The sequence below is a fragment of the Channa argus genome, chromosome 14 (genome assembly GCF_033026475.1).
Source record: "Channa argus isolate prfri chromosome 14, Channa argus male v1.0, whole genome shotgun sequence".
NCBI lineage: Eukaryota > Metazoa > Chordata > Actinopteri > Anabantiformes > Channidae > Channa > Channa argus.
Window position 1 is genome coordinate 3,870,107 of NC_090210.1, and position 27,675 is coordinate 3,897,781.

At 42.9% G+C, this 27,675-nt stretch overlaps 1 protein-coding gene across 1 annotated transcript; it reads left to right on the forward strand.

The window, feature by feature from the left end:
- Nucleotides 1-289: 289 nt before the first annotated feature.
- bcl2b (BCL2 apoptosis regulator b) lies at nucleotides 290-25,994 on the forward strand. The gene is made up of 2 exons (XM_067474866.1): nucleotides 290-1,526; nucleotides 23,470-25,994. The coding sequence occupies exons 1-2, from the start codon at nucleotides 978-980 to the stop codon at nucleotides 23,605-23,607; spliced, it is 687 nt and encodes a 228-aa protein (XP_067330967.1). The 5' UTR covers nucleotides 290-977; the 3' UTR covers nucleotides 23,608-25,994.
- The last annotated feature ends 1,681 nt before the right edge of the window (nucleotides 25,995-27,675 follow it).

Consider the following 27,675-nt stretch of genomic DNA (forward strand, 5'->3'; position numbering starts at 1 on the left):
CAGACTTGAGAAATAAAGTTACTTTGTCAGGAAAAGAGCAAAACAACATAGAGGCTATATGAGACTATAGAGAAGGAATCAGAAAGCAGTTTCGTGCAAAATCTTCGCTCTGCAAAGTTAAATCCGCATCCACAAGGGGGTGGCTGGACCACATAAAAGCCGCCCCTTAGCTTAAGGTGGTGTTCCTGTGTCCCTTATGAATTCCCTTCAGGTTTTCTTGCAGGTGTCTGGCAGATAAACGAAGACTTTGTTTGTATTTTCTGGGTGGACTGATTGGATATTACTAATGTGCGTATTCACGAGCGTAATTCGCTTTTGAATGATTTTTAGTGCAGTTCTTCGTGTGCACTTGGGAGTCTCCGAGCTCAGGGAAGGAATTACTGTGGCTGGGTGACGTCAGGAGTACCTCACCAGCCGAGCGCGGCCCACTAGCGATGAGGAGGATATAGGAGCAATCGCACAAGGACTCAGTCCGACCTTGTCTGGCTCACAGCCCCGCGCCTGCTTGTGCGTAAACGCTGCTAAAATAGTTGGCGGCGCTTAAAGCTCATTTAGGCGCGTAGCTTACAACTTTGGCCCTCATTCATGCTTTTTATTTGCAACACTTCCACGTCGGGGTAATGTGCACAGGAATAGACCAACACTACTCCAACCTCTTCCGCATATTGGATTTCTATGCAAAAAGAAGGTCGCATATGTCCCAAGGATTCGGGAAATGAAAACTGCTGTTGGCGCGGACTCTCTGTTTTTGACTTTTGGAGCGATTTCTGCGCAGTTCTAATTAAAGAATCTCTTCAACTCTCGAACCAGTGACTGCTCTATATGTGGAATAAGTCGCCGCAAAGCTGATATTTGAACACAACCGACTTCTGGACAAACCTGTGCAGGGCAGTGTACAGCGCACCCATTTGATCAGAATGCATTTTATTTACGGTACCATCCGTCTGTAGGCATACAAAGTGCCAAATTAAGCCGTAATGGCGAACGAGTGTAATCGCAATATTGTGGAAAAGTATATTTTCCACAGACTCTCCAAACGGGGCTACGCGTGGCGGATTCAGAATGGCCAAGACGAAGATGCTGCTAACAACGGGTCGATTGTTCCCCCACCACCGCTCCTGGTTCGCCGGTGCCGTGAAGCCAGCACCGGGCCTGACAGCGAGAGCATCCCGCACCACTGCAGACGGCTCCCTCAGTCCGACCCGCACGCCGCCATTCACAGAGTCCTGCGCGAAGCTGGAGATGAACTTGAAAGACTATACCAGCCGGACTTTACGGAGATGTCCCGGCAGCTGTATCTCACCTCCACCACTGCGCAGAGGAGATTCGCCGAGGTGATAGACGAACTGTTCCGGGATGGGGTGAACTGGGGCCGGATTATCGCTTTCTTCGAGTTCGGCGGCACTGTGTGTGTGGAGTGCGCGTCCAAAGAGGAGATGACATCGCAGGTGGACAACATCGCGGAGTGGATGACGGAGTATTTAAATGGACCTCTAAACAGCTGGATACAAGATAACGGGGGATGGGTAGGTCTGATTCCGAGCGCTTTGCATTTCCATGCCACGGGGGCCCAAAAGTCCTCCTTTACTCTTGTTTAATGCATTTTAAACATTGATGCAGCTATGAATACAGTTTTAGTTGATAGTAAAGCGTGGATTCTGTGACCTTGGTGTGTGACCACATCATTAAAACCACATCTGTAGCTATTCATTATTAAATTTATCAATATCCAGATGCGCCCAGTACGCATAGCGGGTACGTCCGAGATGGATGAACTGCTCTGATTGGGGGTCCGCGGTGGCTGTTAAACTTTCGACCAATCAGACCAGTGTGCACTGTCACACCTCCCGACGTTCTAACAGAAAAGCCCGCCTACTCAACTGAAGAGCCAATCGCAGCCACACAGCTGTCACGGAGTGTGGAGCGCAGTTTCCTGTAACTTAATGTAAATTAACGCTCACAAAACCTGCATTTAATGAATGTCCCCGTGAAGAACCGAATGGCTGTTTCACCATTTACTTTGCATCTGAAGCCAAAGGGCTCCAGCGCTGTTGTGGTTTGATGCATAGGTGTAGGATTCTAGCAAAGGGGGGTGGGGGGGAAATAGGTCAGACACTTGTCAGCAAACAGAAAACTATTGAATTAATGTTTTCAAGCCTCGGGGCATTGCTGGACAGGGTTCAGCTATCAGGGCGGTTCTCTGCACACCTAAATGACACATAAGCTTCAGGTGCTAACGAGAAGAGGCATCTACACTTGGTTATTTTCTCCCTACACACATACATGGAGATATAACACCCACAAGCAATAATTCTGCCGCAAACTCTGGAGTAGCTCTTGTTTCCAGTAGAGAGCACAGCGGCCTCCTCTTCTGCGATCACCACAGCCATTAAACCAATCTGCCTGGAATTAGTCTCTAATTAGCAAGAAGTGCTCTTAATGAGAGCATAACATTTGTGCGGCTTGATTATCTTAGCTGGAAGTTATCAATTTTTGGGGGGTGGGGGGGTCATCAATGATTCATAGTGAACATTTCACCTCAAAGGGAAGGACTGTTTAACATTCCCCTTGAGTCTGCCTTGCCCCTGGAGGTAGCAGGTTGTGCCACATATCAAAGGCAGGCAACAGAGGGTGGGCCCTCCAGGAACACAGATTTCTAATTTGCAGCCACTGTGTTAACATGCAGCCCTCTGTGCATCTAGGTTGGAACTCTTTTTGTCTGCTGTTTGAGACTCGCGCCTTGAAGCTGCTGTAGCCTGGGCTGCAGAGAGGCTTGCTCCGGGTCTCTGGAGCCTGTGCCCACTGAACAATAATGTAGGTCATCATAGTCTGTGTTTTCCAGATGAGAGGAGATGACTGTATCTCTGCCGCACTGCATCCACTCGAGAGAGAGAGAAAAGGCACAGTCCTTTTAAACCAAGGCATTGTTTAGGATTATCTACAAGCATATAATTACTGACAGCCTTGGTAGGTTGGTCCCACTTTTGCCTTTTTAACTGTCTTCATCCGGAAACATTCCTTAGACTTTCTGGTCCACCTGCAGATTCGTTGGCTGTGCACATCCATGATGTAAACCTCCTCTTGCACCACATCCCAAAGGTGCTTGATTGGATGGCGATCTGGTGACCGAGTCCTACTGTTTGTCTCACTTTTGTTTCAATGGTGGCTTTCTAATGTCTTCATTTTGAAAAACTTGCCCAAATTATTGCCAAATGTTAGCATTTTGCTGATGGGGACTTTTACTTTGGATGGTTTGGTAGCTTCATAGTAGACGCATCAGTGTCTGACAGAGACCAGTATTGTTATATTCATTTGAATGTCAGTCAGGTGGGGGATTTCCGGAGGTGTGTATCATTGCCTGACGTTTAACAACTTACTTTAGAGATGGTTGTGAAAAGCAGCTTCTCCTTCTTACTGAATTTTTGGCCATAATATAAATATAATGCAAGTTTTCATGCCATGCAGCATGTGTCAATAAGGTAGTTTTTCCACGTTGTGTGTTGTGCTCTGTCACTTTTACATTCCAGTGTTTGTGTTTTATAGGCTGATTTTGTTCTGACTCCCAAGTTATGAATCCAAAGCTCTCGTTGATCAGATAATTCCCTTGAATGGTGTAAGATCATCAGGTAAAATTACCTTATTCTGTTGTCTTGGTTTTCTAGAAATTCCACATTTTGATTTTAAGAAGAATCGAATCAGCCATTTAAAAAATGCAGCACAATGTCTCATTTTCTAATAAGGCAATGTGCATTTGCCAAAACACAAACTCAGAAAAGCAGGGGCGCCACCTCAGAAGCCATCAGTGAATAGGATAATGCCTGCCACTGTTTGCAGACAATTGGTTTTAGTGTGAAAGCTTTGAATGGATTGTGAGGGAAGCAAATGTACCATGTGTGCACAGTGTGAGTGTCACACAGTATTCTGTCGATTTCACACATGTTTCAGTTCCTTCACCTCTGAGGAGCTTTTGGCTTTGTGAGGGCACAAACCATAAAAAAGATCATATTTCTTGATGGAGTTTACACAACTTCCCAACAATGAAGACACTGAATAAACATGGTTATATGTGCATTTAGACAGGCTGTGTTTATGGTCACTCACACTGTTCATTGTGTTATTGTGTGCCAGAGGTGAGTCTTCTGTTTTCCACCACTCTCAAAACAAACGTGGGCTAATCAGCCCATTACGGACATTTTGACATGTCAGAGTAGAGTGGAAACAGCTTTCTATCAGCCAGGCGGTTTCCTGTTGTTTTTAAACCATTTTATCCCAAAATAGGAGTGCCCTCTAATCGTTGTTGAGTCTAGCCATCACCAGCGAGTCAAATATACTTTTAGTTGAACAAAACTATCTGCCCTTTGGAAAAAAACAAAGCCTATGCTGCATTTAAAACCCAGCTGATGGAGAAACACCTCCTGCTCTGAACTGATTACTTCCCACACTCCAGCAAGCCAAACACTGTCCTTTCCTCGTCCCACACAGTCTGTTTTGTCCGCCTGTATAAATTTAACCTTTGTAATGACAGAAATTGCTCTCGTCAGGGGACTGCAGTCTCACCCACACATGGCACACCTGTGTTTATTTACAGGCACTTGCTGTAAATACCAGGTGATTGAACACAGTGTTATACGGCCTTAGACTTCACAAATTCCAAGCTGACCTCAGAGATTTGACTGCCTGAGTGGGTGGCATGGAGGGAAGTGTTCCAGAGAGACATGGTTTCACAACGGCTTCAGATGCAGTGTCAAGAAAAGGACCTATTGTCTGCTGTGTTATTTTTGGACCCACTTTAAGGAGAGCAGTGTCTGTCAGTCAGTCGCTTCACCACTTGGCCCACTGAACTTCCTCATCAGCTGTCGCATAGATGGCAGTGAACATTTAAAGAGTAACTGGTGGTCCCCAGATGATGAATCTTAATGATTAGTTGACAATGACTTTAGCTGTGGGGCTATTTTTTGGGACTATTTACTGAAGAATTCAGTTCAATTCATCTAGTAACACCACCTTTGACCCTATGGTTTGTAGGTGGCCACTCTACCAACTGAGCCACTGTCGCCCCAAATTTCAGAGCAAACATTCAAATGAAACAAGTGGCCTTCTGCCTTATCTGTTGCTTTGTTGTGCCAATGAACAAATGTTATTGTGATAACCATTCAAAAAAACTGAAATGATAAAGTAATTTGGGTAAAGATAAGGTGGAAAAGCACCAGTGTGTAGCATTGTCATGTTAGCATGATGACATTAACAGCTGGTTGTTTAATCTTGTTTTTATGACAAGAAAGAGTTAAAGCGCCTGAAAAACACCTTTTCAGGTCTCAAACAGCAGGATCAGGTGTCTGAAGAATGCTGCTGGCAAGGTGGCCTATTTATCTGTGTGTCACAGGTGTGTGTGTGTGTGTGTGTGTGTGTGTGTGTGTGTGTGTGTGTGTGTGTGTGTGTGTGTGTGTGTGTGTGTGTGTGTGTAAAGAGAAGACAATGTGAGTTGGCTTGGGTTGGGTCCATCCTGTGGGGGATTCCCTAAGCACAATCTGCTCATCTACTGGTAGGGAGATGCAAGCATTGTAGGCATCTGGCTGCAGCCTACTCCTCGCTTGTTAGGACTGAGTGGATCTGGGACAGCGAGGAAGTCATTAATCTCCATATAGGTGACATGTTGGCAGAGGGGGAGGTGGAAAAAAAATCCAAACAAACTGAATCACAAAAGGAGGCACGTGGCGTTACAAGACAGTCTGAGCGAGACCTCACTTACATCCAATGTGTGTCACCGAGGTGCAAAGTCAGTCTGTTTAACACAAGCCGATACTAACCATGATTACTCAGAAAGGGCTCATGCTGTTTTGTTTGGCTTGGAACTGACAGCAAAGGAACTGCTACGGAACCTCGAGCCCTATAATTCATGACTGAGGCTTCCATTCACATCTAGAAACCCTCTCTTTTCATTCTGTGAGTCATCACAGTCACTTGTTTCCCTTAACAACTGTTAATTTGTAGTTGTGGGTTGAACTCGGATTTCTTGTTTTCAGAAGGAAAGGAGTAAGAGGAAACACAAAGGAATATGTGATTACTCATGCAAATAATATTTAGGGGTTTCCCCCTCCCATTGATCATAACCAAACGGAGGAATAAAAACACAGTTTCACTATTGAACAGGCAGGAACATCTGTAACTCGGACTCAGTTTGGAGATTTCAACAGGATCTTTTGATGTGGACTCTCAGCTCTGTAATGGAGACTCTACACCGCAAAAGGACTTAGTGCGGCGCGAAGCAGCCAAGATTTCCCCCTGCACTGTACCCCTTTTGCTGCGCAGGCCTCGGTCGCTTGCCATCTGCCACTGTGTTTACACCCATTAGCTCGGCAACTGTAATCTCTGCAACATTTCCTACAGTCCTAGGCAGCTCAGGGCTGTGACGTTCTGTATCAGTCTGACATGAATACATTCTTTCAGGAGCAGGGACAGAGAGATCTCGAGTCTCTCTGCTATCTGGGTCTCTGAGATGCTCAGAGCACAAAGACCATTGTTCCGTGCATTCAATCCTGTGGGCAATGTTTAAGAAAGTAAATTTAACCCTTTATAGCTGAGATGGTTCCCATTTGAGTGACAACAAGAGGCTACTTAATTCAAAGCCTACACACATTACTGCCTAATTAAATTACTTGACTTTTACCGCAGGTACCTGTGACGACATAAGTAGGCATTAATCTTAACATTGAAAACAGAATTTCTTCACCCCTCTGCATGTCTGTATATGCGTGCTGCTTTTTTTAAGAATTCACTTTGTTTCAATTTTCGCCAGAAAACAAGTACATTGTTCACAGCGTCTCTATCCTACAGCCCTTCATTACAACAAACAATAACAAGCAGAAGCTTTTATAGCAGCTGAATGCAGTGCAATAAATAATTTAGCTCTATATTCAAAAGTTGAGCTGCAATTCCTTTATTTTCCGGCAAATAAATCGTGTTGATCTGTCAACTGTAGACATGCTGTCAGCCTTAATTATACAAAAGATGCTTTCATAAAGACAGAGTAACGCGCTGCACCTCCAAACTTTACCAAAAAAGGATTTTTGTGTTGACTGGAGAGAAGGTCAGAAGTTGACTTTGATCTTTCTTCAGTATCTATGTCAAGTTTGCTATTCCACGCATGTCGAGTGCTTCATGAACATAGCAGAAACCTTTGCTGTGTGCGGAAAACACTCCAACAGCACAATGAGCACAGAAATGGTGTTTCGTCAGTGTTTCTGGAACATAATTCTGTTGCTTCGCTAGTGCTCTGCCTGTTTCCACGACCTAAGTTCTCTCTAGAGTCCCTCCACCCCGTTCTGTGTGCTTATTTCTGGGCCTCCTCAGGAGAGCCAGAGGAATGTCTGCTGGGGAACAGCAACTGTAAATAAATAATGGAGACGACCTGGGTGTTTCTTTCCTGAGTGGCCAATGAAGGGTGTGGGCAATTTAGTTCTTTTGTTGGACAATCATGTCAGCTGAGCATGGTTCACTCAGGAAACACTGTAGGCCTTTGGTGTGCTGACGTGTGTGTGTGTGTGTGTGTGTGTTTTGTTTATTTTGTCTACTAAAATTTAGGCCTGTGGGGTCATGTGAGCCTACAGATTGGTGTTTTTTTTATTTTAATACAGCCATATGATTGTGTTTCCTTTTAATTATGTTATTCAAATCAGTAATCACTACGACCTGCTGTTTTCCAGCTTCATAAGGGACATGTGCCTGAGCTGTTAAAAAGCACTACCATCCCAGTCAGAACACACACTGATGAATAATATATGGGGCAGACGAACGCTGATACTAAATGGATGTTCCTCAAGTGGAACCCCGAAGGCTGTCTGAGCTCCATTTAAGAGCTTAACTGTACTTTTTCCCTTCGTTTTCCTTATTCTCTCTCTCCATCTTTCTTTTACCCCACCGCTATAGACATAGTAATTTACATGTGCACAATCCCTTCGCAAACGACACACTAATACCCTGAGACCTGGCGTTCAGTGTCAGGTAACGTTCCACATCCCTGAAAAATGCAGGGACATGTGAGAGGCCTCTAAATATAGAAGTGTAACCATCCCTGCTCCCGTGTGGTCCTTTAATTGTCATGTTACACATAAATCCCTGCCCTGTTTGCTTCTGTGCCATCATCACACTCACATCACAAGTCCACCACCAATTTGTATGGAAAAAATGTCCTAATACACCATTTTAGATGGCAGATAAAAGATTTTTTCCACCTTCTTTGTCATCGGGGGAGCTGGATAATGAGGAGCCCGCTGAGAGATGCTAGTTGACTTTGCCAGTGGGCACACCCTTACGAGTCCCACAGCATATCAATATAGGGCAAGGTTAAATGGTTCCTTCCATTATTTAGCTAGCGTAGATATTTTTGGGTCAAAGCCCCAGAAGGGTTCGAAAGAGATGTGATATTCTCAATTAATTTGTAGAGCACCAGTGGCCACTGCTGTTTAAAATGCAGCTGGGAGTATCCCAAATTACTTTATGGTTCGCAAAAACAAATCCATAATTATTAGTACGTTAGGTACACCTGGATGATCTAATCCAACACAGCAGCTCAGCAAGAAATTCTACATTTACAAGGAGGTGGTCCTAATGATTTGCCCCCCCTCATTAATTTTAAATACAATGGCCAAAAGATTAGATTCACCACACCAATATAATGCACTTCAGTAAGACTCAACTACACGATGTGACCTCGATAATAAAGACAACTAATTATCACCTTTCTGACAGTTTCATTGTAAAATTTGAGGAGAAATAACCTTGTAAATGTAGAATTTATTGCAGAGCCGCTGGACTGGGTTGGGTTAGATTGTACAGATGTCCCTGATATTGTGGCTGATCTGTTGCTGCATTCTTACTTATTGTAATTTGATTATAACTGATTAAGAAAAGGCTGGGCAGAAGAGCAGCTTGGATGATTTCAAGTATCGTGCTAGTGACAGCTTGAGTTGCCTTTTGTTGTTTAAGTTCATCAGACCAAAGAAAATACTCACAGCAAAGGGAAGATGCACAACCAGCTAATAATTCTCTGCTCTCGTAATATGTGATGGAGTTAGTAATATATAAAAATGTGGATTAGTGCAGCTTTAAAACCTTTGTTAAAATAAAAATGAAATCTTTTGCATCGATAGATTCCAAATGAGAATGTGGGGAAATTTGGTTTAGTGATTCGGGTCAACTGAGCTGAACTTTTAAGGTTTATAAAAGTTTATACATGCACAGACAGGCAAACACAGAAGCGGATGTACTGGTACAAATCAATTATTTGCTGTCCACAAAATGGCTGTGTACACACTCACGCTTATACATACACACATATAATGTGGCACATCGGCGTGTACACACAGAAACGGATGTGGTAGTGTGAATCAATAATCCTGTGTTGTCACAGGGTGACATGTGAGCCATGGCAGGGAGCAGATGGCCCCGGGGTGCCTAGCTTCCTGTTAGCCATGCCATTCAGCCTCAACACACACACACACACACACACACACACACACACTCACCACTACCATCTCTGCTGGGATTTCCCAGTGCAACTAGCCACAGCGCTGGCCATTAACAAATACTATGCCATTATTGGCACTTCTCTGAAATGCTGAGTACATGCCCTCCCAAAAATGACAACAACCAGATAATGGTAAATAGATTTCTCCGCCTCATCCGTGGAGGTCTGGGGTAAATATTTCTCTGCACTCCCTCCCCAATGTGATATTTTTTTTTTTTTTTTTTTTGGCAGAGGACAGAAAGCCCTAAGGAAATTTGATCTGTTTCAGTCAACACTAAGTGAGGTCAGCCATTGCTCTGATATCACTCTATGTCGCATTGATTGTGTGTTTCCGACCGTTTGTGTTGGGATCTCTGAGCAAAGATTCAATTAACACTGTGGCTGTAAATGGGAGATTGAATATGCAGATGAAAAAAGTGTCTCTGCAGAAAGACTTTGGCAAATGGTTTAGCACTTTTATGCTGATTTTGTGTGTGTGTGTGTGTAGGTGTGTGGGCTGAACCCGGGAGCTCTCACCCCTGCCAAAGCTCACATACGGTAGCATCGCCCTGTTGTTAGTCACCTTTGATGGCAACTGATTAGTTCTGCTGTGTGGAAAAAGAGAAACGCAACTGATGTCTGAAAGATAAAAGCTTTGCAATGCAGATGTTGCTGCTGCTGCTGCTGCTGCTATCTAGTGTTTTAGGGCAGCAACCATTGTTCGTGAAACACCTCACCATCCTGAAGTCTTCATATCCTTCTAAACCTACGCAACCACATTCTGTCAGCATGCTGCAGTGAACAGACATTTTGTCACAGATAACCCCTGCTGCTTTCAGAGGACTGCCACTGCATCCCACTTCTAACAGGAATATCCCACCAACAGGGGCATACGCAGTATTGCCACAGCATTATATTACACCAGTTACACTGCGTCTAGTTTGAAGGAGCTGCCTTTAATTGGTTGTTCGGCTGCCATTACAATTTCATATAAAGACAGATACTTCAAAGGGAGCGGTGAGAACTGACAGTGATGCCTTTTCTTCTCAGGTGTTTTGTTTTGCATTTTTTGGGTATTTCTGACAACACAGTGAGGATTTATGATTGTATATGTTCTACAGATTCATCACCTGGTGACTTTTGTCGGAGTTAATTTTTTATGATGCCTGGATTCAGCCATTTTGCTTTATAGAGTAGTGTTAACTCTGTAGCACGTCTGGACGAAGTCCATGCTCACAAGTATAAGTTTAACCAACTTTGCAAATAGACCTATAAAGAGTTTACTTTATCTTTCACATTTTCCACTTGGTGGGGAAAAAAGATGTTTAACAAATGAAGAAGAAAGAGCCTAAAGTGTTCATCATCTTTCCTTTTTAATCAACAAAATGTCATTATATTAGTGGAAAAAAGACTTGATTTTGCCAAAAATATCAGCTAGATTTGAAAACTCATTTTCTGATACCACCTAGTCTATCAGCACAGGCACTCAGCCCCCATGACCTTTAAGTTTTCCAGCTTTGAATTAATCCACATTTCTGCACTCCAAGGGGGACGGGGTTATAAAATATCCCCAGATGAAATGCTTGGACTTCACATGGTGCCTTTGATCAGAAGGTGAAGCTAACAGGGGTGTAGAGGAGGAGGAGAGATGGAAGGGCATGCAAGGAGAGGAGGCGTCTAAAGCAATAAAGAGACGGTCCAGCCCCCACTTAAAGACACGTGTGCTGCAGCCAGGTTGAGACTGACAATGTAGGAAATGCCAGAAAACCTATGGATGAGTGACTAAGTATGACGAGGCCACCGGTGCTGAAAGACCAAATCAAAAGAGCAAGTAGAGTAGTGCTTTTGATTTAATTGGAATCTAGGGTGTTAGGTAGAGCATGAGTTGATTAGCGGACTCCATAGACCTTTGGAGAGCAAACATGGATAAGGTTGCCCGTTAAAGTCATCTGACTCCATAATCATCTGATTCTCAGCTGATCCATCTGCTGACTGGAAAGCCGAGCAATGTACTTGTGAAGCATCCACATGCGCCTTACATAGCACAAAATAAAAATAAAAAAGAACATTTACCACACCTCCACCTTCATATATATATACATTTTTCCCCCATATGATTTTAAGTGTCTGTTTGACTCACTATAGCTCCACCTTCTGTCAGCACATACCAGCGTCAGCGGCTGTTCACCATACACCAACCAACAACCGAATATCACTTTTAACATTTTCCATGGATTATTCCAGAGAGAAAATGGCAGAAAACCCTCCTCTATTATAATGCCAACATGCCTTATGAGCTTTCCGCACATTTCCACACCAGAGCTTCGGTGTCACAATTTACACGGACTTATTATCATTCATCAGGTAAGCTGTGCTTGTTTCCCTTTGCTCTGTGCTTACAGACAGAGAAGGTCACACAGCTTCGGGTGAGCTAACCTGCTATGGATAGTTCAAACAATTCCATCTTTCAAAAGCACACTGCTCAACACAGCTCTCTCTCTCCAAAGTCTCTATAAGTCACACTAAACTCAGACCAAAGAAAGCAAAAGGACCAGGGATAAAGGTAAGTCCACCCACGCTCATCTGTCCCTTAAAATGTTTTAGTTGGAGTCGTTTCATTGCATAATGCCAGTGTGCGGTTTAGCTGTGTTGCTTGCAGTCGACTGGGTCTTCTCAAGGTTCATTCCTTCACATATCATGGCTCTCAGGCACACAGTGCAGTTGTTTGTTTATACACATCAGTGCATTCCTCTCATTCCTCTCCCCCAGCCTGGATGAAAATCAGCTGGTTGCCCAAGAGAGAGGTCGTTGAGCTTTTCTCCAGCTTGCCCAGCCTGAAAAGGGAGGGGATGGGGGGGAAAACAGTGGGGTGATTCTCAGTAGAGATTGTTGTGAGCTTGCTCTGAGATTTACTGGAATTCCGAGGAAAATGGTACATGTAGTTTCTGTTTCAATCAGAAGTTGAATGGTGTAAGTCTCATTTGTTGCTTCCCCCGCTCTCCAGTCTCTAAATGATCTCACGCTCCATGAAGGGCAGAGACATTTTGTCATGCGTGTCACTCTTTCATTCCTCAGCATGCGGGAAAGCTGCTTTCATTTCTTTCTTTGTTTTGTCTTCCCTCACAATATCTCCTCTTTAAACTCCTCTGATGTAAATATCAAAACATACCGAGGTAAAAGATGTATTTAAAAGTAACTGGGCCAGTACACTGTAGAAGTAATAATGAGTAAAATGTATTACATTTAAAACTTCAGTGGGAATAATCAGCATTGTCAGCAAAAGGCAATTGCTCAGTATAAAAAGTAAATGTGGAAAAATGTCCCTGCGACTGATATTATACACTATTTGATAGTTTCTACTGAAAAATGATTTAGTGTTGTGGTTTGTTGAGGTGGAGCTCGATTTGTTTTATTTTATACAATTTAGTCCAGTGGTTCCCAATTTGAGGGGGCTGCCCCAAGAACTCAAATTTAAAACCTTTTTTTAGAAATAATAAAGACATTAATAGGCTAATAGTGTGTGTTCAGTATCAGAAATGTCATATTTATAACGTATCTACTATTTCCAACTCTAAACATTCATAAGGAGTTGGGGAGAGGTAGAATTCCTCAGCTGGGATAAACTGTCTGTGTGAAACTAAAAACTTTATTGGGAGAAATTATATGAAACCACCTTACATGTACAAAATACTAAAATGATATCTGCTTATGATGATGGTGATTTATTTCAGCTTCAGATTTGTTCAGGTCTCTGTGCTTAGAGTTCTCCATCAGGTACCTACCACCTTGTCACTTTGGCAGTAGGGGCAACTGGGATGGCCAATCGGGGTTTGGGGCTGACCAGTGCCCGCCCAAAGCCTCCACCCCTCTGGTCGTCCACCCCTGGTGATGGGAGTGGGGAATGTGTTCAGCTACGCAATTTTTGGTTTTGGTTTTTGGACATTTATTCTGTTGGACAATGTGTCATCTTTAGACCATCTGAGATTTTGAAAGTGGAAATGATTTGTTTGGTGCTGAATGTCAAACTGTTTAGAGCCAGTGGTTTAATATAAAAAGAAATTCAATCAGATAGATGTGCTGTAGTAGTTGAGTAGTGCCTCAGGATGTACTTAATTACTTTCTGTCTCTTGCAGGAGACGTCTTCGTTTTGACTTTGTTTCTTGGAAAGTTTCGCTTCTCTCCACTTCAAAGGTGGCGCAGGCATCTGCACCTCAAACACGTGACTGTTGTCTCTGACATTGTCGGACATCTGAGATGCTCCATGTGCTCTGTTCGCAGCGTGCCCTCTCCCAGATTGTGGCCTCGCTCATTTACATGGGTACACAGAGAACACGGTTTAACCTGAAACCTGGCCCCGTGGATTCCAATCACTTAAACCGCTCCAATATCTTGTTGCCAAAGCTGACAAGCTTTCATTTAGCCCCGACTTTACAAGATGTCTCCCATTTGAAAGACGAGACTATGAGAGGCGCTCGGTGTCTGGCTTTGATGTTCTAATACTTTCTTCTCCACTGACATGTTTAATGCTCTGTTAGATGATATTGCACTCGACGTGTTTGGCAACGCTTCCTAAATTACAGGGGTAACCTGGGATTGCATCAAAGGAAAAAAATCACAACATTGCCACTTTTTGTGAACATAAAACTTTCCGTTTGGTTACACTTTGCTTTTTTCTGATACTTGAGGCTAAGATTTAGGAGTCACTTAATAGTTCTAAACAAATACAAATCTCTTAGTTACAGTGTCTAACCAAGTGCAGCTCTCCCCTGCTGCTCCCCCTCCCCTTTCTCCATGGTATTAGTATGACTACATGTTTGGCTTGCTCCTGGTCTTTCCCTAGTTACCACAACAGTCTGTGATTTAACCATACTTGGCTCTACCACAGCGAAGCTATAGTCTTAAAGTAGACAGTGATGTCATTCTTGTAGTATCTGGAACAGGAAGTGACCTAACTCTAACTGAGCTGTTGAGGTCTTTTATAAAGACGTAGCCAAGTGAACACTGAAAAGCGCTTTTTGGAAAATCGGGATTGTGTAATACTGTTAAGTCTGTATCAGAGGTTACGATCTGAAGCAATCAGGCAGAACAGCTCAGCTACCGGGGCTCTCATGCCTTGTTGTTAAGCCAAAACTTCACACAAAGCTGATTTAAAGCCGATAGGGCTGTTTGAAATGTGAAAGCTCTCCCCGATGTCTAATCATTAACCTGAAACGTGGAGCTAATGTGAAGCACAATCTTGCCTTTTTTGGGAGTGTTCCTACATGTTGGAGTCACCACAAGTGGATTTTTACACGGCCGTCCAATTTGAATTCCTGAAACCATGATGGAGATTATCTCCAAAGAAAACACCACAACTTGTCGACTTTCACAGGACTTGCATGTTTTATTTTTTTTTTTTTGTTTTTTTTTTTTGAAGCCACAAACACGTTACTGGAGCAGACAACGCAGAGTTATTAGATGCTCAAGTGGCAGACATCCTGTCTTTACTGGAAAGCCACTCAAGCCAGGTTTAATGAGCTCCAAACACAGCAGCCCTGCGACGGGTGGATGATGACTCAGTGCCCCGTTTTCATTCTCTCCTCGGCTCTGCTCCTGCACGTCATCGGTGGCCTTTTTAAAAGGGCCTGAGCGGTGGAGATGAGAGTTGTTTTATTAGATTAGGCAGCCCCTGAACCAGGAGCTGAGATGAACCCTCTCGATATTTATAGCAGCACAGCAGTTGGTCCACTTCTGTCCGGTTCAACTCTGTCACTTCCTCCTCTGCTGAAGGCCGGATGGGCTCTGTCCTACATTCTCAGAAAAGCCCGACGTCTCATTTTAACCTCATTGTATCTATTTGAGGAAGCCATTGTGTCAAGTTTTGGCGATTGAAAAGGATTTTAGATCAATTGTTAAGGTTGAAATGGGTTTCAAGGGCAAAATCATGGTAGTGAATTGTTTTTCAGGAATGAAAGAAACATTGTCTAGGCTCCAAAGGTTATCTGATTTATTGCGTGAGAAAAAGGATTGTCTCACTGTGTCTCTCCCTTTACTTTGATTCAATTCAATTCAACTTTATATAGCGCCAATTAACAACAAAGTCATCCCAAGGCACTTTACAGAATACAGTAAAGAGATGTAATAAAGACTAAAGGCTCTGCCTCCCATTCTACCTTTGGAAATTCTGGGAACCACAACTAGGCCTGCATTCTGAGATCGAAGTGGTCTACTGGGATGATATGGTGCTATGAGGTCTTCTATATATGATGGAGCCTGAATGTTCCGAGCTTTATATGTAAGAAGCAGGGTTTTAAATTCTATTCTAGATTTTATGGGAAGCCAATGGAGAGAAGCTAGTGAAGGTGAAATATGATCTCTGCTGGCTCCAGTCAGAACTCGTGCTGCAGCATTTTGGATTAATTGCAGGCTCTTTAGGGAGTTACTGGGGCATCCTGAAAGTAGGGAATTACAGTAGTCCAACCTAGAAGTAACAAATGCATGGACCAGTTTTCAGCATCACTTTGATACAGTATGCTCCTTATTTTTGCAATGTTTCGTAGGTGGAAGAAGGCTGTTCTAGAGATTTGTTTTATATGTGAGGTAAAGGACAAATCCTGATCAAAAATAACTCCAAGGTTCCTTGCAGTAGTACTGAAGGCCAGACTTATGCCATCTAGAGTAATGATATGGTTGGACATCATATTTCTGAGATTTTTGGGCCCAAATACTTTGATTTCAGTTTCGTCTGAGTTTAGAAGTAGGAAATTGTGGGACATCCAGGCCTTTGTCTTGTAGGTTGATTTAATATTTTTTTTCATCTGGTTCCATGGATAGATATAGTTGGATATCATCAGCATAGCAATGGAAATTTATGGAGTGTTTTCAAATAATGCTGCCTAAAGGAGACATATATAAAGTAAAAAGTATTGGTCCTTACACAGAGGCTTGTGGAACTCCACAGCTAACCTTTGTGTGCATGGAGGATTCATCATTAACATGAACAAATTGAAGTCTATCAGGTAGATAAGATTTAAACCAACCTAGTGCAGGTTCCTTAATCCCAATTTCATGTTCAAGTCTCTGTAATAAAATGTTGTGATCAATGGTGTCGAATGCAGCACTAAGATCTAACAGAACAAGTATAGAGACGAGTCCATTATCTGATGCCATGAGAAGATCGTTGGTGACTTTTACCACTTTTACATGATGTCATTGCTGCTCAGAGTTAAGGGAAAACTAGGCTCAACAGAACTCTGGCTCTTAGTCAGTCTGGCTACAGTACTGAACAGAAACCGGGGGTTGTTCTTGTTGTTCTTCTATTAATGATGAATAATATGTTGTTCTGGCATCACAGAGAGATTTTTTTGTACCTTTTTAAACTGTTTTTCCAGGCTAAATGAGATTGCTGGAACTCCACTTCCTTTCTAACGTTCGTGTTGCCTGTTTTAAGTTGCGTGTTTGCAAACTACACCATGGAGATCACCTCTTCTGGTTCACCGCCTTCTTTTTCACACCTTGATATCTCTTTGCTCTGTAAGTAGATGCGAACGATTGTAAATGATTCACCCTGAGCCTCACAAAGGTGTGGAGAGGTGCAGATAAACTAGGGAGGGCAGGAGGAGAAATGGTGACAGGACGGCAAACATAGCCTGCATCCATCCTCTCGCTCTCAATCCTCTGACCCTGCAAGGTCACCCCCCTCATTCTCCCTCATTTCATGTTGGATCAAAGCTGTTCAATAAAAATCAAGGGGCTCAACAAGAATAAATGGCCGACAAGGATCATACTCAGTCAAGGTTAGGTGCATACATCAGAAAAGTGGATTCCGTTCCAAATCTGTGCTTCCCCAGAAACCACCGAAAAACTGGATGCTTCGGCACAAATTGGACACTTTAACTTGAGTCCTCCTCCTCCTCTTCCTCCTCCTCTTCCTCCTGCATCCACAAACAAGTTTACTGAACCGTTATTCTTCTCCAAAGAAACCAAAGTCCCATGTGTAAAGTTGCCGTCCTCATTTATCTGGCAGTTTAGACATTGAATAATGGGGACAATAAAGAAACGCAGAATGTCACGAGGAGTGTGGGTGATTTACTATCGCATTTCATGTTCCAGCGGAGCAGGCTGACTCCCACGGGAGATCGTACTGTTTTGTAAACACACAAATGCTGCTGCTGCTGCTGCTGACGCACATTTGAATATTTATGAGCCTTTAAGGTTTGCACCCAGCGTCAAAATGATTTCTCCCTTTACATTGGAATCCAATATGACTTTGGAAAGTACACTGGTACGAAATCTGAGACTAAAACTCAAGTGGAGCCAAATTAAAAAGGCTTCCTCATTTTCTTTGTTTTACATCATGGCTGCTTTCTCTTTAATCAGATGGACTGATAAATCTTTATAGTTATCACATTGTCTGGCCACTTTAGAGACTTAATTCCTTGGGTGATTTGATCTGAGCTTTTTTGGAGGACAGAGGTGGAATGTGTTTGATGTTCATCACTTTTGTTCTAAATTCTCAAAATATTTGTTTTTACCAAAACAAGCTGATGTCATGTGCTTTTTTATCTCCTCTCTTATGAAGTGGAGATAATATTGATATAAAGAGCTGGTGTAATGCCCCCCATATAGCTATTTAGGTTTTCTAAATTAAAGACTCGATTTTTACAGTGAGGTTCATTTAACACTTAATTTAACTGCCAGAAATTCAGCTGATTATTGTCCTTGTTAGGTAATTAATCATTTGATCGTATCATTAGAAAACTGTGTGATTTCTTTGACTCACAGTCCAAAATGTAAAAATGTACAATTTAAAAAGACAGACAAACATGAAACCCCTACTTTTGAAAAAGGTTTGAAGCAAACTTGGGGAATGTTTCTCAACGTAGGCTTACGTGCCAGGCTATTTGGCTGGACCATCACCCTGGTGTCTCTAGGAAGATATAACATGTTTGTTCATGAGCTTTAGATGTGCTGCTAAAACCTTTGAGCCAAAACTGGCTGTTTCCCATGTCCAGTCTTATGCTAAGCTAAGCTAAAGTCTAATAATGATTTATTATCATTCTTTTTTACCTTTATTTGACCGTGAACTCCCATTGGGATAGGGAATCTCTCCTGCGAGGTAGAACTGGCCAAGATAGCAGCCATACAAATTCAACACGTACAAAATACATAAATGAACAATAAAGGAGAATGACAGCTATTCATTAAGGCCTCTCAAGAAAAACACTGACATTTTCCCCTCACTGCATTCTATTCATTCTTTGACATTCTTAAAATCACTTATGGATAATAATAGCTCTGTATATAACAGAGAGAAATAATAAAGACGAATCTCATACCAGAATGAACATCTGTAACTTTTACCATAATTTGTCTGATGATCTACTAATTGATTATTAGCCTAGAAGTATATGTTTTAAATCCAGACATTTACAGAACCATTTTTCAATATTCTTATCCACTAAAACTGAATTCTAACTGTGCATATCTTCCAGATTTTTGCTGCTTTCCCAACCCTGGTTGTCATCACTTGGCTCAGTGGCTGTTGTTTCCAAGTATTGCAGTATTGTCACAGCGTAGTGAAGGGCTCAGTGTCCTCAGCTCTGAGCTGTTTGGCAGTGCTGACACAGGGGGATTCACTGGGTAATGAGTATTGCAACAAACTCCTCCGTCATCTCATTTTTGTTGGGCCAGTCGATGGATGACACACCAGAGACTTGATCGAACCTGACCTTGCTGCCAGACAAGAGGTTGCTGTCCTGCCAACTATTGTGTCTGGAGAGGGTTTGTGTTATATATATATATATATATATATATATATATATATATATATATATTAATGCATCTATGTTAACTAAAAAATGTGGATACACAAATGGCAGAGTATGTACTGTAACTGTACACTGTAACTTTTAATCAAAACAGATCAATGGCAGAAAAAATGATGCCTTTATTGCAGTTGTTAAACCACTCATTACTCCCCCTTAGCCCCAAAATGGGAGTTTTGTTCAACTTTAACTAGCTGCAGTGAAGCTCATTAGAAAATCAAAGAAGGATCACCCTCGTACGTAACCATGTGAATGCTTAGGACATAAACAGAGCGTAAGGAAAGGCTTTGGTTTGGATGGGAATACAGCAGCGAAGCCACAACAGGCACTTTAATGACAAGTTGAACCTTTACCCACATCCCTTTTCTCCCGGTCCCAGGCTGCCCGCAATTACCCACAGAAATGTCCCAACGCAGAGATGACTGCCTAATCATTTTTCTGTTTTGGCAAAGCCCTGCTTGGCGTTTTTCACAGAGTTAGCCAAGCACACAAGCTGATTCATTATCTTCCACACAAGCTCAGAGATCATTCCCCAGTAGCATGGGGGATACCAGAAGGAACTGGTCAATGTTTGGTATTTCCTGTTGCCCTTAAGATAATATAAACCCAATCTGAGGAAGAAAACGGCGAAAAACATTCTTTGTGTCAATGACACAAAATCCAGAGGACTGAATCATGGGAGAAAACAAAAATCAGAGGTCCAGGAAGGGCATCCTCCCACTGGTGGGAAAAGCAAATCATGTGCAAAGCTTCCAGTAACCTAGTAACCATGACACTCAGGCAGCAAGTTGCCACCCCATGGCTGAGTATAGGATCCTCTCAAGTCCTCACTGCTTAGTCTGACTCCTTTACTCCATTGCTCCTCTCCCAGGGGCTCATTGTGTGCAGTAAAACTAAAAGGAAGGGAATGTGTAAACCTGGCTAAGCATTTTCCCGTTGGATTCACGGCTTCTGTAGGGTGGCTGTGACCTTTCTAAAAGCCATTGATCCAAAAAATGAATACTGTAGAGAGCTGCAGCCTGGACTTTATTTCCCAGACGCACACCTGCTGCTGATGGCAGATGGTCTGCTGCAGGGTAAAGATGAGTTTTTGAGGATTATACCCTTTTGTCCATGTGATGAATGCAGATGTTTTGTCCTTTCCTGTCCAAGCCGACCTTCTACATCCTCCTTTGCCAGCTGCTTATTATTAGCTTATTTTCTCCAAAGCCTCAGATTTTCCTAACGACAGTTGAATGCAAAAGGAATAACGGAGAACAGAGACGGGAAGGACAAAATAGAAAGTGTCAAAGTTTGTTTTTCACACTCCTCACGTGGTTGCTGCAGTGCTGCTTGCTAACGTGTGGGTGAAAAAGTTCCAGGAGCTGAAGTGGAGCATGCCTCAGTCTCATGATTTGCACCTGACACCCCTCCCCTCCCTCTTCTGTTTCTCGCTTCCAAGCTCCGCCGTGAGTCAGTCTGGAGTTATTACCATCCATGTCCTTGCGGGATTCTTTCAGGCATCCATCATCGTTCGTATGAACCTCTTACCGTAATTGGCCAGCTTTTGTTTCAGACTTAAATAGATGATAATCTATGCCGACTGTCTGGGACAAAACGAGGACACACATCATGAGCTTGCCATTTTGTTCAGCCTTGATAACAGTCAGTCACATGCACTTGCTGTCGGACCCAGTGGCTGGTTTGTGTTGTTGCCTCAGCAAACTGTTATTTTTTTCAGGAGTAGGTGGAAAAAAAAAGAAAAGAAAAGATGAAGGCAGTGTTTTTGCACAGCCAACACATTCCCATCAGCTTTAGATCTGAACAAGCTGGTTTTTAATTAACAATGCAGAGGGACGGGAGGGCAGGGGACTATCATCAGTGAATGTCAGGGCCTTGTCAAAGTTCTCCAAAATGGAACATTTTGCTTTCAGTTTTTAGCCTTGGAAGTTTCATTGCTCTAGGGATCAATCCACTCATTTCATCCAGACAGACAAACTGAGTAAAAGGATGACATTTAGTAGAAACGAGTCGTCCTTCAGACTCCGGTGATCTCCCGACCTTTCCTCTGGCACCACTTTGGAGTCAAATATTAGATGGATGATTAAGCACTCAGATTCATACATTTTAATCACTTTGCTGACCTCCTGACTTTTCGTGTATGAACACCTGCAAACTGAAACCGTCTTCCTATCATCATCATCATCATCATCCTCATCATAGCAGCTCTACTTTGTGGAAAGTGCTGCTTTATAAATTTCACCCCGCTGATGCTAAGCTAAGATGGTAAAACCTGCCTCGCATGATCTTGTCAGCGTTGTGTGAAAGGGCGCGTTCCCTCACTGACATTAGCGTGGCCTTAAACACAACTCTTTCAGACTCGAAAAATTCAAAGCACTCGGTTGAACAAAGGAAACGCCGTGTGATTAAAGATATTCCCAGCTAATTTGGGAGCTGGTGTTTGGACACCAGAGGGTGGAAACTGGAAAGAAACTGCTGATTCTTCTCCCTCTGTGTCATGGACTGCTCAGAGCCTCAGGACGGGAAGGGAGGAGAGGGAAACAGGAAATACTTTTGTCTCCCTATATCACTGATGTCTACTTTTTTTTGTTGTTGTTCCTGTGTGGGCTTTTGTTTGATAAAAGGAAACCGTGTATTAAAATGTGACACTTCGGAATTAGAGCACCATGACCCAGTTTTGCTGCTACTAGATCAAGGTCGGATAAAACGTGTGTTAGAGTTACACAAAACATAATTACTGTAGGTAAATTGAGTAAAATCGAGACCGATTAAAATAGATGGCTAATAGACTCCCATGGGAACTGACATAGTAATGTTGTAGTGAATTAAACTTAACAATTCACCATTGTTCACAGACAGGTCAAGTTACAACTAAAAACAGAGGCAACAAAGGAGTGGAAATGTAGAACGCTGCTAATGTGGTTAGCTTCACAGCTAAAGGACTGAAATACAATAGGAAATGGGAGATACATCCTCTGGTAAAGCCCCAAAAATTCTGGTGTGTGTGTGTGGGTGTGGGACTGGGAGCAGGGAGCTCAGCACAATGACTGTCCCGTCCAGCTGTTCCCGCTGTCATTGGTTATGAGCAGATGTCTGTATCCTGTCTAAGACACACAGCCGTCCTGGAATTCACTCTGCAGGCACATTCACAAATTCTCAATTTTTACCAGATTTCCTTTAAAACTCCTGTTAGCACCAGAAAGCAGAGCCCCCTCTGACTTAACATTAATATATTTATACTTGAGCGCCTCAGCGCTCCTCCTGCACACGCTCATAAACACACCGATCTGTTGATGTACAGCTGTGCATCGGCCGATTTTGGCGATTTGCGTTGTGCGTGTCTTGATTTCCTTGTGCATGATGGTTCTCGGAGGTTGTGCATAGCAGGGTGTGTGAGCCGATGAGCAGTATTGGATCTGCTGGCAGCACGTAATAACACTGAAGGGATTTTCATCTTCAAGCATCCGTTCACTTCTATTATGGAAGAACTGTATTTACATAGAGTCATGGAGAGAGTTGTGAAATTTCTGCTGCCACCTCAATAAATGGAGATGCTCAGATCAAAACACAATGTTTCTAAGCTGAATAACACACAGAGCTGACTTCATGTCTAAATGGAAATACTCTATATTGCAGAAACCAATAAAAAAAAAACTGCTCACTGTGAGTTGTGTGAATTACCAAAAGTTAAAGATTCTGAAAAGAGTGGAATAATTGAAGCATCAATTTTGTGCGTGCGAACACCACAAATTAAATTCTGTTTGCCTCTTTCATATTAAGGTTGGAGCACCAATTGGTCAGACACATTTCCTGGATAAATGAAATCAAAACTCCCAGTGAAGTTACACTTTCTGTCAGGTTTCTTCACTCAGATCAAAGAGTGCAGTGCAGTTTTGGTCCATCATACACACATGTATATGTATCAGTGTGCAGACGAAAATAGCCCCTCGGGAGATGATGTATTTACTCCAGTTTAAACAACATTGGCTGGACTGTTTTAGGAAATTAATGAGCATTTCTAAAAAAAAAAAAAAAAAAGACATTTAGAAAACATTGGCTACATGAGTGAATGGCAGTTCTGTGTTATTCATGATGGTGTTTTCTAGTAGGTAAACTAACTGAATATTAATGAATTGTTTGTCTCTCTCGGTTTCCCAGGATGCCTTTGTGGAGTTGTATGACAGACAGAGGGAGTCGGTCTTCAGCTGCTCCTGGCCCTCCATCAAGACAGTCTTCGGTCTGGCTGCACTTGGGGCAGCCAGCCTCACTATCGGCGCGTACCTTACACAGAAATGAGCGAGTCCTACTTTAACCAGCTCTTCTTTATTTCCCAAACATCCTTCTCTCTTTTTCCTTTTCAAGACTCCCTGACCCCTCAGAGACAACCTTCAGACTCTTCCCAATCTCTTCAAAGCCTTCTCTCAGAAACCTCCCTCGTCCTTGGCCCTTCATGTCAAAACAGACACAAATCAAAAACAACTGAGAGAACCCGATGCACAGCCCATACAGAGTGAGAGGATGTTTTGAAAAAGAGGCAGCTTAGATGTAATCACGCTAAGCGGAGTGCGAGTGATGAGAACTGAGGGATCAGTGGCATGCGTCTATCTTGTTTTCTTGCCTGCTTCTGTACTAGTTATAGCATGAACGTTGAGTGTTAGTGTAGACGTTTGCATGTGTCGGCGCTCACGCGGGACCTCTGTTTGGATGCCTTAATGATGGGGATGTAGTGACGAAGATGAGGACCACGCCCCACCTCTGCTTGAACTGTGGGCTCCAGTTAGCCCCATGTTGCAGCCGCCCTTCAAAGGACTTCTTGCCAAGAAAAGCTGCTCAGAATGTATAATGCAAAGCACTTGTTACGACTGGCACAGTGTGTGTCTTACTGGTTCCCCCTCCTCACACAGCTCCAGTGAACTCTGAACACAGTGCTCCATTATACTGTCCTAGCCTTCAACAGAGGATGGACCTGTGGAGGACTGAGATCATCTTCTGAAAGTTTTGGAAACGTAAAGTTTTTTTACGTTTTATTTTTGCAACACCCTATGTAGCTTAGTTCCACTGCAGATGAAGAGGGTTTATTGAAGAACTGGAAAACACGCAGGGGAAACGTTTCATTGCAGAAAAATGTTGTATGATGATGGACATACTGGGAGAAATGTGGAGCACAGCACAAAGGAGAGAGGTAGACAAAACAAAAACATTTACATTTCCCATCTTGAATAGCGAGTAGGGCCCTGCAACGCGAGCGGATAACATTTCAAAAGGATATTCGTCACGCAAAGAGCTCTCACCATTAGCAACAAGTGAGTCTAAAAGCTGCCAGGACATTTTCAGTTCTCTACCTCTGCAGCAGTTTTCTTGCTCTTCAATCATTCTTGTAAACGCTCGCCCAGGTTTCAGAGTTGGCCCTCTCAACACGTGTCCCACCCCCACACCCCCACACACAGCTGCCGAGGTTCCCTGCAGCCACTCTGTAATGCTAGAGTCCGCTGTGACAAAGACGGTTGTTGATGCGGAGCGAGAGAGCCTTGCTCAGCCACACACCACTGAGTGGAATAGCACGACAGCAGGGTTTCACTTTAGCACTAAGGCCAGTGTGTCCCATGTGCTGGAACCTGAGATGTCCCTTCTCTCCAGTCTGCAAATGCATTCATTCAGTCATTGATTTGTTCCTTTCAGTCTGTTTTTATGGATGCTCGTCTTGTGTTACAGTCTGATAGAAATTCTGAAAAGGCTCCCAAAAGCTCTGAAATATTTTGTTGTATACAGTACTTAGCAAGGTGGTTATGGAACAGTGATTTTATTTTTCTGTCATAAATCTTCAGCTTCTTTGTCGCATGGATGGAAGACTGCTTTCACACAATACATTTTTCCCTTTTGAGTATCCATATTTATAACAGAGTAGGGTAGAAGACAAGAAATGACAACAAAGAAGCTGCATTTTCTATTTATTTAGAGGTACCAGATCAGATTTCTAATGAAAAAATCAGTTGTTTCACTCTTATGCTATGGAATCTGTACACACTGTAACTACATTTTTTTTTTTCTGGCTGCTATTATAACAAGAAAAAAAAGTCTAAAAAGTGAATTTCTGTGTCGTATTAATATTGGCTTATGGCTGCTATACTGTTGATTTAACTTGTACTTACAGCTTAAACTGCCACAAATTTACAGTATAGTTCTAGAGAGCTGGAAACCAAAGTTAACTTGTATTAATCTTTAATTTAAACCTAAAAGTAGCTTAATGAGAATAAGTGTCGCTTCACTTTCACTGAGAGTCTGTCCAGTGAGGTTGTGTGATCTCTCTGTGGAGGGTTTGTCTAGTGTTACTGTACTATATCAGCTTAACTTTTGTCATCGTTGTGCTCCAATGATAACTCAGTGCTAATCTGTTAAAATGTTGACCTGCCAGACCTAAACCTCGTCTCAGTTAGAACTGCAAACCAAGAAGCGGAGGGTGATTCATGAGCAGGAATAGGAGCAGTTTAACAGCAATATACTGTAATTTTTATATTCTCTGTGCATATATGAATGTAGGCACCATGGTTGCTGTACCGTTTTACGTCTATAATCACAAACCTGTAGCACTTAAAAAAAAAGTGAATTGTGTTTCTGTTGTTTACTGCTATATCCACAATAAGCTAGTGGGGATGATATTGTTCCTAATAAACCAGATTTCAGAAGCAGCTGCAGTCTGAGTTCATGTTGTGTCTTCTTTTTTTTGTCTCAATTTCATCTCTTTGCATGTCAGCAAGACAGAAGGGGAATAAGAGATGTTAACGTGGACAGCAGTGAACCCGCAGCACGCTTCTTTACTATCCACAGCTACGAACTGTACATTTCTGTTGTGTCAATGTGACAGTCTCCTCGTGAAGGACTGTGCAGAGGCAGAAGCCGCACCCCATCAGACATCAAAGCTGTCCCCGAACACTGCACTTGTCAGCCTCCCTCCTCTGCTCAATACGCTGCTAAACACGAGTGCAAAAACCCAAATGCCCCGAGGCCAGGTTTTTTTTTTTTTTTTTTTTTACACCCCCTGCCTCTGTTCTGATCACACTTGTCTTCAAAGGCTATGGCACTCTCGCTGCTCAGTGTAATTTGTGAAAAGCATGATGCAGTAAAACTAATGTTGAAAGAGTTGAGAGGGTGAGGGAAATTGTGGGGAGAGGAGTGAAAGAAAGTGGTGTGTGTGTGTGTGTGTGTGGATACATCCCTGAGGAGACCAACAGCAGAGGGAAGTTCATTTAGGCTGGAGCCCCACGCAATCCCTCCTCTCTCTCCCACTCACCATGCATATAAAATGCATGACACGCTCTGAAGAAGAATTTTAAATCAGGCCCTAGACTTTCAAAAGAGAGTCCAGTGTGGGTGTGGATGGTGTGTGTGTGTGTATAAAGTGAGTGAAATGGACACTGAGAAGAGGTGTGTGTGTGTGTGTGTGTGTGTGGGGGGGGGGGGGGGGGGGGGGTATAGTGAAGCCCTCCTGCCTCTTCTGCTTTAGGCCTACAAGGTGTTGAGGAGGCTTTCCCTGGATAACACTGGGGAGATTGGGAGATCAAAGCAGATTGTCTGGAGTAAGTCTGGTCCAGTTTTAGCCTCATTTGGAAGTCCATCAGATCTATGCCAGGCACCTTTGCCTCATTTAGAGGCAACCTCTATTGCAGTAAAAACTTCCTAGTGCAATCAAGCTATTTCCTTGAAAGAGATCAGAAATCATTTATGTTGTGCTCAAATGTCAATATTCAATGAGAAAGAGGTTGTTACTTATTACACCAGGATGGAATCAACTGTAGATACGTGATTTTGGGTGCAGGCTTATTCTGCTAAAGCCGTGTACTACAGTGTCACCTTGTGGCTGCTACGCGCTCCCTACATTGCTGCAGCTGAGTCTGAAACACAAGGCAACCACAGAGGAGCCAAGAGTCTGCAAATTGCTTGTTCATTTACAGGAAATGACAGCTGATTTCACTGAGCCGATCGTGCGCAAATATAGAGGATGAACTATCAGCTGCTGTAGTGCTCAGCTGAAATAAAAACCAGTCTTTTCTCAGCACACTCTGGCACATGGTTGCCTATCCCTGCTCCAAAATATCCTCGGGGCAGCATGCCATGAAAAGAAAAAGCTCCAGGGCTGAACACACAGCAGCTTACAGCTTTGCTGATGGCTGCTCGGCCCTCTGTGGTTGGTGAGGCATTTTATTCCAGTAGAGGGGTTTAGAGAAATGTGTGAAACAAGGATCCAAATGTCGTACAGGGCAACCAGCAGGAGAACCAACATGGAAAAAGTCACGTCTGTGATAAGCAAAACCACACAGATGCTAAAAGCTAATTAAGGAAAACTCATTCAACAGCCACAAATGTGTA

Excerpts from the sequence above, each read along its gene's own strand:
- bcl2b (XM_067474866.1), top strand. The coding sequence starts at position 978 with ATGGCGAACGAGTGTAATCGCAATATTGTGGAAAAGTATATTTTCCAC. Across the intron at positions 1,527-23,469 it reads TACAAGATAACGGGGGATGG|GATGCCTTTGTGGAGTTGTA; the intron begins GTAGGTCTGATT and ends TCGGTTTCCCAG.